The sequence below is a fragment of the Chenopodium album genome, chromosome 6, assembly GCF_948465745.1.
Source record: "Chenopodium album chromosome 6, dcCheAlbu1.1, whole genome shotgun sequence".
NCBI classification, from domain to species: Eukaryota; Viridiplantae; Streptophyta; class Magnoliopsida; order Caryophyllales; family Amaranthaceae; genus Chenopodium; species Chenopodium album.
The window spans coordinates 30,272,780-30,284,437 of record NC_137839.1 but is presented as its reverse complement, the minus strand read 5'-3'; the positions used below and the strand labels follow the sequence as shown (position 1 = coordinate 30,284,437).

Genomic DNA, 11,658 nt, shown 5'->3' with positions numbered 1-11,658 from the left:
AGGAAAGACTTCACCCCCATTGGGATGAGCTACGATACTGCCTTCGATCGACTCCATGCCAAAGGACTCATTACTCCCATTGGACCTATTCAAGATCCCGCACCTGAAAAGAGATTGCCTAGTTGGAATCCAGACGAACACTGCAAGTATCATCAAGGTAGGGGTCATACTACTGAGAGCTGTTGGAAGCTAAAGGAGGCTATCCAACATTTGATTGATAATAACAAGTTTCCCATGCCTCCAGTTAACAAGAAGAACGAGTAATGATAAGGCAAACACAAGACAAGAGGCGAGCTTCAATGACAAGATTTCATTACTTCTTTTTCTATTTTCATTTCACTCTTTCCCCAATAAGTCTAGCATAGGCATCTTTTCTTTTCCCTTAGATTAACTTTGTAGATTCTTTATTTTCCTTTAATAAAATGAGCATCTATGTCCTTGCACATGATCATCACATTACATTATACCAAAAAAAAAAAAAAAAAAAAAAAAAAAAAAAAAAAAAAAAATATGTCGAATTAAGCACAAGGTATACCAATGATTTGAGGCACCCCTTGTAGCCACATCATATCTCCTTTCACCTTTCAAATTCACAATCCTTTCTTCATAAACCACTTTGAGCCTTGTCTAATGATAGACCTTTCTTTTTTCAACCTACATCTATCTAATCTTGGGATGGGATGGTGTGCAACTTATGCAATTCTAAAGAAAGCTTGAGCAAATTCAAAAGATAGGAAAAGCAAAAAATAAATAAAAGTGTACAAAAGGGCAAGTGTTCCAATGTCTTTGATGTGAAAATATCTTCGATAAGAATACGTCTCAGATTGCGTCTCTTATCGAGTGCTCGATACCGTGCCTGAGAAACATGAATGCCAAGTGAGTGATAGACCGCATGATCGGGATTGCTCACATTTATTAAAATAAAATAAATGCTAAAACAAAAGAGCTAAAAAAAAGAGTAGAAAACCTCAAGCATAAAAATACAAATATTCAAAAGCAAGGATGCACACCTTGGGGGCTTATCTAGGGTCTTGAGCCTTTATCCCCTTCTTCTTCAATCCTTTAGCCTAACCACGTTACAACCCTTAAAAAGACCTTTTTGAGGTATACACACTTGTGCGAGGTTCGACTAGAGCTACGTTCGGCCTGATTCCTAACGGATACGTAGGCAACCTCACATCGAGGTGCGGCCGTAATAAACATGCATTCATATTCACATTCACACACTTGCACCATGATCATATCAAGGGATCTCCAATGCTCATCCCTATTCACTTAGAGCTAGACTTGGGGGCTTGATCCTTATATCATTAGCTTACCTAGCCTAAGAGTCACCATCATTTGACTCTTCAACAAATAATATCTTTCCACACACTTAGCTCTTGTGGCCTAGCTTTAGTGTCACTATCACACACTGCACATATACATTACCATATACTTTCCCTTTAGGAACCCTTTGTCATGAAATCTTAATGCTGAAGCATGCCTTGTCATATCAAAATTCACTCATCAATCATAATTGTCATTACATAGAAGTATGAAGTGCTTAGCCTCCGTGCCTAAGTTACCCAAACACTTTCATCATGGAGTCAACAATTGAGATAGCCTAGGATGGATTAATCCTTGCACCTTGAGAGATAGTATTAAATGACATTTGACTAAGCTCACTCAACATGCATCTTCAAACTTTTGATTTTCTTTTTCACGTCTTTCTTTTCCGGGAGAAAGTCGGTACCTTCCACAAAAATGACGGAAAATTCTTGCTTTTTTGCATTTTTCGAGTCGCACGATCACATAACAATGCAGACACGAGTCATGTACACATTGAGTCATGTCGTGTCAGATAACTTTGATTTGAGTCTAACACATGTCATTTCACTTCAAGTCGAGTCAACCTCGAGTCAGTCAACATATCGAGTCAAGTTTATGCCTTGAGTCGTGTCAAGTCGATGAGTCAAGCAACATTAAGCCTTAAGATCAACCCTAAGATGATTAAAAAGATTGGCAAAGTTCTATAGTAAAAAATAAACACAGGTGCAGCAGAACAGGGAAGACCCTATCACATCATTCGGCGACAGAGTCAATTCTTGGCTCCAGAAATATTTCAGCAACGACAGAGCTTGAAGCCTCCCAGAAAGGTGATTTCGACTTCATACAGCAATTTCGGGTTCCTTGGTACGCCAGTTAGCCCCTATAAGCAATTTGACATGATTAAGTAGTCAGTTGGATTACAATTGCAATAAGTGATCGACCTGATGAAGATCGTCTCACTTAGCTTAAAGCGCCTAGGCATTGGCTCAAAAGCAGAAAAGGCACCGACGTATAGGTTCAAAGCAACGAAAGCGCCGACGTACAGGCATAGCGGAAGCAAAGTTCAAGCGAACTTTTAAAGATCGACAGGCGTGGATCTTCGGTATTTTCCTTTGGGAGATTATCGCATCAAGTGAGGATGACTTCAAGAGAAGATGTCTTCGGCATCATTCCCTAGCTTGCGGAAAGTTGTCACAAACAACTGAAGGTAATTTCAGGGCGAAATTGTCTTCGATCATAATTCCTGAGGCATGGAAGATGATCATAATGCGGATGAGAATTATTTCAAGAGAAATAATTTTCGATGATATTCCCTTGGACGTGGAATATTATCATAGCGGAGAGGATAGTTTCAGGCGAAGCAATCTTCTAATTGAAAGCAGTTACAAGGCGTAGCAGTTTTCAAGCGGGATGGCATTCTCTAGCTTGCAGGAGGTCATCAAAACAACAGCAGCAACAATCGGTTACTTTCAGAGACGTGTGCTCGACGGTGCAAGATACGCGTTTCTTAACTATCTTATCTGTTTAACTAATGCTAGTTTTGCAGGTATCGGCGTTACAAGATTGATTTAGGATCGCAGAACGTTCTGAATCATTCTCCGTCCCTATCGATACTTTGACTTTTGTTTTCGAAACTTTCGTTTCTCCAAAATCAGTCAAAGTGGGGGCTTCTGTAGACACCCAAATGTGTCTCCCCAAAACCAAACCCAGTGATGCGTGTCTTTCACGTCGAATCATAATCGAATGAAATGAAAGTGTGGAAAGGTCTAGTGTTGCGGAAAGTTTTATTTCTTTTCTTTTCTCTTCTTCCTGTTTTTGAAAACTTTATTTTTAAGAAAACAGCCAATCCAATTTGGTTGGTCCATGATATGGGTCCAATAGTGGTGTAGTTGGATGGGGTTCGCAAAGACCTTTCCAACGATATATTATAAGCCCAATTCCGATGAATATTAAGGAAGTTATGGCCAATTTACTAAATTGGGCCCGGTTTGAGCTTTAAGTACGGCCCAATGATCTAGGGGAGGGCCTAGTATGATTTATCATTCCTAATGTAATTAGGAATGGTTTTGGTCTTCTAGAACATTCTAGAAGGTCTTATCATTCTTAATTCAATTAGGATTCTTCAGAGTTTTAATTAGATCAAATAGTATTTTCGACTAAAATTATATTATTTTATCTTCCAGTACGGTAAATTTATCAGATTTTTGAAAACGCGTTGAAAGCCGGTTTGGTGTCCAACCCCAGGCCTTGGCGCCTGGAATCAGGATTGGCGCCTGGCGCTAGCCACTGGTCCTGGCGCCAATGAGCCAGGGCTGGCGCCAATGTGTTTTTGTGGTCTTCAGACTCTGTTTTGATAAATTATCTTTTTTGGATGATTTTCTCTATAAATATCGTATCAAAAACTCCGTTTTCATTCACAGATTGACCATATTCATTCATCTACAATTATTATTCGTCAATCTACAATAACATTCATGCATTCTTTCTTCTTGGCTTTTTAATACAAAATTCCGCATTCACAAGATCTTGATACGCCTAGCCATATTCGAAGTTGCCTTCGCCCTAGACATGAAAGGTTTTAATTTATGAGGGTTTGGTCCCAAATCTCTATTTCAATTATTTAATTTAATTGCTTTGATTATTATTCTCCTTGAAGTTACTAACGTGTGTATTTTGTTATTAGAAAGAGGTACGAGGCATCCAAGTAAGTACTTTAATGGTTTAATTGATATTATGATGTAGATATCATGCTTAGATTGTTATTTTGATTCCTAGTATCATGTCTAGGGTAATTTTAATATCAAGTATGATTAAAAGTACGATGCTTCCTATTATTCTCTTCCTAATATTTATGATTGTTAGTATCATGTTAGGGCTAAAGACTTGATTTTTATTGTTTAGTGACATGCTAGGGTTTATTATTAATCTTGTTAGTATCATGCCTAAGATCTTGCTATGCTTTAACATGATTATGATTATTTCAATTATAATTTATTTTTATGATGATATTATCATTATTATAATTATTATTCATGATATTAATTATTTATTTATGTTGCTTGATATGTATTATTTTATTTGTTATTGCTTGATCACCTTTATTGCATGTTAAAGGGAATTTGGTACTTGTAATCACGCTTAATAAGATAATTAATAATCTTGTTAGGTTAATTGTGATTATAAATTCAAGTGATCGCCAATAATAGATTTATTTGTGCATTAAATTCAACCAATATAGATTAAACAGGTTTAGGGTTAACCTATTGATTGTATGTTAATCAGAAAGCGCACATGAATACGAGCAGAATAAAGTAGAGGCCTATTATTAGGGCAGGTTCAATCTCTTTTAGGTTGGATTTTTACCTTCATCCCCGAATCCTTATTTGGTTCATGACCTTATGGAGTTAACGATCTCTTGGATCGTTAAGGGGTGTAACCTTCACCTCGTGAACGGTTTACAAGTTCCTTAAAAACTTGTTGGGGACTCTTTTGCTCTATCTTCTTCCCTTTTGGACGCCACCGTACTTTAGTGTATGATCACAGTGGGGTTCAAGCTAGTGGGATTTTAAAGGCTTGAAACTATTCCCCACAATATGCAAGGAAATAAATGCTCATTTTATTAAAAGGAAAAAGGAAACATATAAAATGAGAATCTAAAGAAAATAAAAGGTGCCTATTGCTAGACTTATTGGGGAAAGGATAGATAAAAGAAATAAAAAAGAAGGTCATAAAATCTTGTTGTCGAAGCTAGCCTTGTATCTTTTGCTTTATCATCACCCAGTCTTCTTGCTAGCTAGAGGCAATGGGATCTTGTTTGCTTCAATGAGATCTTGAATGAGATTTTTAAACCTGTAGCATTCATTGATGGTACGACCATTTCCTTGATGGTACTTGCAATAAGAATTGGGATCCCATCTTGAAGATCACTTTTCTGGCGTTGGATCCTCGGTAGGGCCAATAGGTTTTATTAATCCTCGATCATAGAGACGATCAAAGCAACATCGTAGGTCATTCCAATGGGTTTGAGTTCTCTTTTGGGTTTTCTTTTGGATCCTTGATTCTCTATGGCTAAGACTTCATTGTGATCAAAGGTACTAACATTGTTACTAGAATGGGCGTTTGCGCAAGAAGAATGATTGTCGTATATCTTTCCTTTCCAGCCACTGTTATTACTATTGTTAGTAGCTTTTTGCTTTGCGAGGTCATCTTCGATTTCAATACCGATGTCATAAATAATTAATAATCTTGTTTAGGATTAATTTGATTATAATTCAAGTGATCGCCAATAATAGTTTTTTTGTGCATTAATATTCAACCAACATAGATAAACAGGTTTAGGGTAAACCTATTGATTCCATGTTACTCAAAAAGCGCACATGAATACGATCAGAATAAAGTAGAGGCCTATTATTAGGGCAGGTTCAATCTCTTTTAGGTTGGATTTGTACCTTTATCCCCGAATTACCAGACATGGTTCAAGACCTATTAGAGTTGACGATCTCTTGGATCGTTAAGGGGTGTAACCTTCACCCTGTGAACGGTTTACAAGTTCCTAAAACTTGTTGGCGACTCTTTTGCTCTATCTTCTTTCCCTTTGGACGCCACCATACATTATTGTATGATCACAGTGGGGTTCAAGCTAGGGGTAATGCTTGAAATATTCCCTACAGTTTTTGGCGACTCCGCTGGGGAGGATTTCTATTTTAATTCCTGAATTTGTTTCGGCAATGATTTAGAATGAGTGGAAGAGACTGGAAAAGTTCTAAGTATTTCTTGTACATAATTTTGATTAATACTATTGTCATATGCATAAAAAAGATCTCATTGGAAAGACCATCCGTAATGAGTTAAAACATAGGATTTTTACACGTAGGAAATTTTAGGAATATCTTTCACAACTAGGATCGAAATAATGCTGCGCAAAACTGGAAAATTTTATCGAGCACAGAAAGCTATTGAGGCATGTAGGAACTAGCGTCAGCGAACAAATTCTAGCGCCAACAATTTGACGTTAGCGCCAGGCGACAGCTTCTGTCGCCAGGCGCTAAAGCCAAATTGTGGCGTCGTCCTCTGTTTGCTGGCGCCAAGTTCTTCCAATACCAAGCCAGAAATATCCGTTCTAATTTTGACCAGTTTTTAGCACTATTTGCTCGATCCTACTTCCTTATTGAGTTTTTCTCACTTTTCTAAAACCCATATGTGTTCTACATATGGACATAACCCTCTGGGAATTCATGCTCCATCTACCTGATTAAACGCTCTGAGCAACAAAGGGTACATCCGAGAATGTTGAATTCACCAAACCATGGAAGCGAGTTTTTCTAAATTCACGGTGTCCCATCCACTTGCGCCAACCCTTCACGGTTAGGCTTCCGCGCGGTGCATCCGGAAAATTAACCATGGAGCCTCTATTAACTAGCCCATATCCCGAACTTTAGAGAACTAGAGCCATGGTTAGGTTGCAAACTCATTGCATCATGTTGTGCCTACTCGACTAATTTTGCATTTTTGGTTGTGCATTTTCTATGTGTTTTTTCCTAACCGTTTGTTTGGCTTGTGTTAAGACAAAATAAACTGCTTAATGGCTAAAAAGACTTCGCTTAATTAATTAATTAATTAATTTTGGTAATTAGAGTCTAATAATTTAATTGGAGTTGACTTAGTACAACTTTAGGCATACCCTGTAGAGTAGTAATGCCGAAAGCAGTTCCAGATCAACATTCCAGCATTGGCGTCGAGATTGGGACTGCAACGCCACTCTATGGAGTGTAGCGCCTGGCGACAGCTGTGTCGTCCGGCGCTACACTACACAGTGCGGCGCCAGTCCTGTCGTTTTGGCGACAGTTTGGTATATTGCTCGAGTCATCACTTTGTGTCTAATTAAACAGTTTGCTAATCAATTCGATTATTTTTATTAATAATAATGCCTTGTTAAGTCATTAATCGAGTCTAGTCACATAGTCTAGCCACATGGTCATGACACAAGTCATAACATGTCACCTACACTCACTAGTTTAACACACACATTGTATATGTCACCATGACCATGTCTTAGGTTCATGCATGAGTCGGTTTTCCGTCATTTGAGTTGGGGGTACATTCTATTCCTAATTTTTTCATATCCCTCCATCTACATCATTTTTCTTCACATCACGACCTTCATTCTTCCTACCTTCTTTCATCTATGCATGTTGAATAGAGTTGAGTCAAATAATTAACAATGAATATCCCTAATTTCCCCTTCCATAGTACTTGGTCAAGGAGAGAAGGACGATTAATCAAGGACAACTCCTTTGTTCAAGTCTTACTTTTGATAAACTGATTCGTTAAAAGAGGAAAAATAAGAAGATAATGGCAACTCAAGAAGAAGTCAACGAACTTAGGAATCAATTGATTACCGTGAATGAAGCATTGAAGGCTTTAACCTTCAAAATTGATGACCCTGTGAAGCAACAACAAATGAACCTTATGCAAGAAAGCTTGAGCAAGCTATCTAGTGACTATAAATTTTAGGGCATTAGTTCACAAGGGGTCTCGCTGGACAAGGAACTTCTTCCGCATAAGTTCAATGCCAACGAAATCCCAAAATTCAAGGAAACAGATAACCCTTAATTTCATCTAAGAGCTTTTGAAACCATAATAAACATTAAGGGGATTCATAGGAAAGTCTTTCATTCTTTGTTTACTTTATCTCTTGAGACCGTTTGTCAAAAATGGTTCTTTTCCCTTGACAAAGAGAAAACCTCATTTTAGGAGTCGATAACAAACGCTTTCATAGATAGATATATGTGCAACATTTAAGACGAAACAGACCACAGACAACTTGAGATGTTAAAAAAAAAAACGAAGGGTTCACTTCTTTCTTCAACAAGTGGAGGGAAACTTCTGCTAATATGGTCAAGGTTCCTACCAAAAAAGAATCCGTGAGGATGTTTATCAAGAATCTCCAAGGGAAGTATTCAAAGCACTTAAAATACCAACACAACTTGAATACTTTCAAGGCTGTGTATAATATAGGCATTGACATTGAAGATGACCTTCTTAAAGATAATAGTGCGAGAGGAAAGAAGAACGAACATCCTTCTTCTTCCTCCCCCATTAATGAAGTACACGCTACGAATGCCTCTAAATCACGAATCTAAAGGTCAAAAAGAGTGTTCACTCCACTTGGTATGAGTTATGAAACAACTTTTGAAAAGCTACACCATAAAGGAATAGTCATGTCCATATGGCCCATCAAAGATCCAGTTCCAGAAGCCAGGTCACCTAAATGGGATCGTAATAAGCACTGCAAATATCACCAAGGAAAGGGTCACGATACTGAGGAGTGTTGGAAACTCAAAGAAGTTATTCAAGATCTGAATGATGACAATAAAACTTCCGAGATTCTAGCCATCGAAGAAGATCAAACATCATTGGATCCTTCACTTCTTATCACACCTGTAGGTGAGCCCATGATCGAGACAACTTATATAACCTCTCTTGATGAAGTGGCCATGATTGAGGAAGATGAAAGTCTTTTCTTAGATAATACCAAGGAAGACTCGTCAAGTCTAAAAGAGGAGGTACTTTAATTCATTCAACAACAACATTGCAATTGGATGAAAATGTCCGAAATTGTTGACTTGCGTTGACTTTCTCTCTTCTCTCTCTTCTCCATGGTTCTTCATCTTTGATTGGTTTCTTCATCAATTTTGGATTTCAATGACTAAGAAGAAGAAGCAGACTACTTCTACACCTCAAGTAGCGCAACAGAAGACTGCTCATGAGGCTTTTGATTCGATTTTGCAGATTTTGAGAAACTCAGGTACATCTTTCGTTCCTAGTCCGATTCAAGAGGTGGATGAATTGGTTACTCCGGCGCCGGCGTTAGTGCACCCAGCTTGTGGAGCTATTCCCAGAAGTGATGCTGAGACCATTGCTCTCTTTGCTGAAGCTACTGCTAGGCCGGATTTAAGACATTCCAATGGAACAGTACCTAGGGTTTCTGGGTTTACTGTTCGATTGGATGCTGGTGGATCTGAGCATCGTGCTGAGCTAGGAATTTATCCTCACCATTCCTCACCCTATTTGGAGAAGAACACGCACAAGCATAGTGAGGATCGGGCTGCTCCTTCACCTGCTCTGGAGCTGAATTCGCGCAAAAACAATGAGGATTGAGCTGCTCCTTTTACTGGGAATTTGGTTGCTAAAGGGGCTTCTTTGTCTTTTGTTGCTCCAAAAGTCCAGGAAGGGAAACAAATTGCTGAGCTACAGGCAGCCGAGCTTGAGGCAGGTAATAAAAAATGGGCTAATGCTTTAGTTTTCTATGTGGTTGGCTTTTACCCCACTATTGTCGTTGTTCTTCGATTTTTTGCTCAACAATTGAATGATATGCAAAAACCAGATGTTTATTGGCATGATAATGGGTACTTTATCGTTAATCTTTGTTCTAATGATGATAAAGATACTATACTTTGTTTTGGTCCTCATATGTTCCTTGGAAAACCAGCAATAGTGAAGCCTTGGTGTCCTAATTTTGATTTTAATGATGAAATTCTTAGAACTGTTCCTCTTTGGGTTAAGTTCCCTAATCTCCCACTTAATTGTTGGGGATCTGACACTCTTAGCCGCATTGGTAGTTTGCTTGGAGTGCCAATTTGTGCTGATGAGTGTACTACTAGACAACTTAGAGTGTCTTTTGCTAGGGTTCCAATTGAAATTGATGTTACAAAGCCTATGCCTAATTCTGTATGGGTTGAGAGTCCTTCAAAGGAACTATTGGAGCTCAAGGTAGTGTATGAGTGGGCCCCACCTTTTTGTTCTAAGTGCAACAAGGTTGGTCATGATTGCTCTGTTAAGCCTGCTATGCCTAAGCAGGTTCCTAAGCAGCCGGCTCTTGTTCCTCCTAAGCAAAAGCAGGTCTGGGTTCCTAAGCCTAGCCAAGCTCCTGCTCCTGCTACTGATGTTGATGTTGGTGCTTCTGTTCATGGACAATCTATCATTACTCCACATGTTCATACTTCTCAAAATTCAGATGAGGGGTGGAGAATAGTTGGAAGGAAGACAAAAAGCCAACAAACTAGAGTTCATCAGCCTGCTTCTACCTCTAATGCTTTTGTTGCTCTTTTTGCAAATGAAATGGATAGTGCAGGTGGCTTCACTATAAATCCAAGCGGGGGTGAGGTTAATCCCCCTTTGGTGTCATGATTTACTCTATTTGGAATGTCAGGGGCCTGAATGACCCTGGAAAAGTTGCCTCTGTAAAGAGGTTGCTTCATTCTCATTCAGTTGATGTTGTTAGTTTGCTTGAAACAAAAATCAAATTGAAAAATGTTCTCACTTATCAGAGGAAGTTTGGCTCTTCTTGGCTTTGGTTGTGTAATTATGACCATTCTCCCAAAGGGAGGATTTGGCTTGGTTGGAATGCACATAGAGTAACTGTTAATGTCTTGAAGGTTCATGAACAGTTCATTCATTGTAGTGTCTCTTCTAAGGACCTCTCTACTCAAATTCATCTTACTGTTGTTTATGGGCTTCACTCCATTCATGATAGGCTTCCTTTGTGGGAAGGTCTTAGAAGCATCTCTATTCAGCATTCTCCTTGGCTTTATGTTGGTGACTATAAGTCTGTTCTTCATACTTTAGATAGGCTTCATGGTACTGATGTTACTGATTATGAGACTAGAGATTTTCAGAGTTTGGTTGATGATTTGGACCTCACTGAGATCAAGAGCAAAGGAGCCTTCTACTCTTGGTCAAATAAGGCTCACACTGGTCCTAGAACTCTTTCTAGGATTGATAGAGTCTTTGGTAACCAAGCTTGGCTGGCCTCTCATGGGCATGTTGAGACTGTCTATCTCCCCCCCTCTTTATCTGATCATAGTCCAGTTCTGCTGGATGTATGTTCTGCCCCTGCTGGGAGAGGTAGACCATTCAGGTTTCTAAACCGTATTGCTGATCACCCTTATTTTCTTGATACTGTTTCTCAGGCTTGGGGTTCTGGTAGTTCTGTTTGGCAGAAGTTTAATTATATGAAGTCTAGTATTAAGTCTCTTAATAGCAAGCAGTTTGGCAACATTGAGGAAAAGATTGATCAAGCTAATATTGAGCTTTCTGGAATTCAGAACTTAATGGCTTAGAATCCTGATGATTTGGATCTTTATGCTAAAGAATCTGATGCTATTAAGGTTGTCAAACACTGGAATGATATTCAGGAAAGCATCTTCAAACAAAAATCTAGGATCAATTGGATTAAGCTTGGAGATGGCAATTCTCATTATTTCTTCTCTGTGATGAAGAGTAGGCAAGCAAGGAATAGAATTGACTCCATCTTTGATTCTAATCAGAGGTTGCTCAAGGATCCGG

The 11,658-nt window shown here is 38.7% G+C and overlaps 1 protein-coding gene across 1 annotated transcript; it reads left to right on the top strand.

Annotated features, from left to right (window-relative positions):
• The first annotated feature begins 9,015 nt into the window (after positions 1–9,015).
• On the top strand, positions 9,016–11,432 carry LOC145636851 (uncharacterized). The gene is made up of 4 exons (XM_081688392.1): positions 9,016–9,406; positions 9,506–10,476; positions 10,641–10,958; positions 11,025–11,432. Exons 1-4 carry the CDS (start codon positions 9,016–9,018, stop codon positions 11,430–11,432), a joined length of 2,088 nt encoding a protein of 695 aa, XP_081544518.1.
• The last annotated feature ends 226 nt before the right edge of the window (positions 11,433–11,658 follow it).

Bases quoted from the DNA above. Each gene is read 5' to 3' on its own strand.
- LOC145636851 (XM_081688392.1), top strand. From the start codon at position 9,016: ATGACTAAGAAGAAGAAGCAGACTACTTCTACACCTCAAGTAGCGCAA. The intron at 9,407-9,505 runs GTGAGGATCGGG...TGGTTGCTAAAG, and splicing joins GAAGAACACGCACAAGCATA to GGGCTTCTTTGTCTTTTGTT. The intron at 10,477-10,640 runs GTTAATCCCCCT...CTCACTTATCAG, and splicing joins TAAATCCAAGCGGGGGTGAG to AGGAAGTTTGGCTCTTCTTG.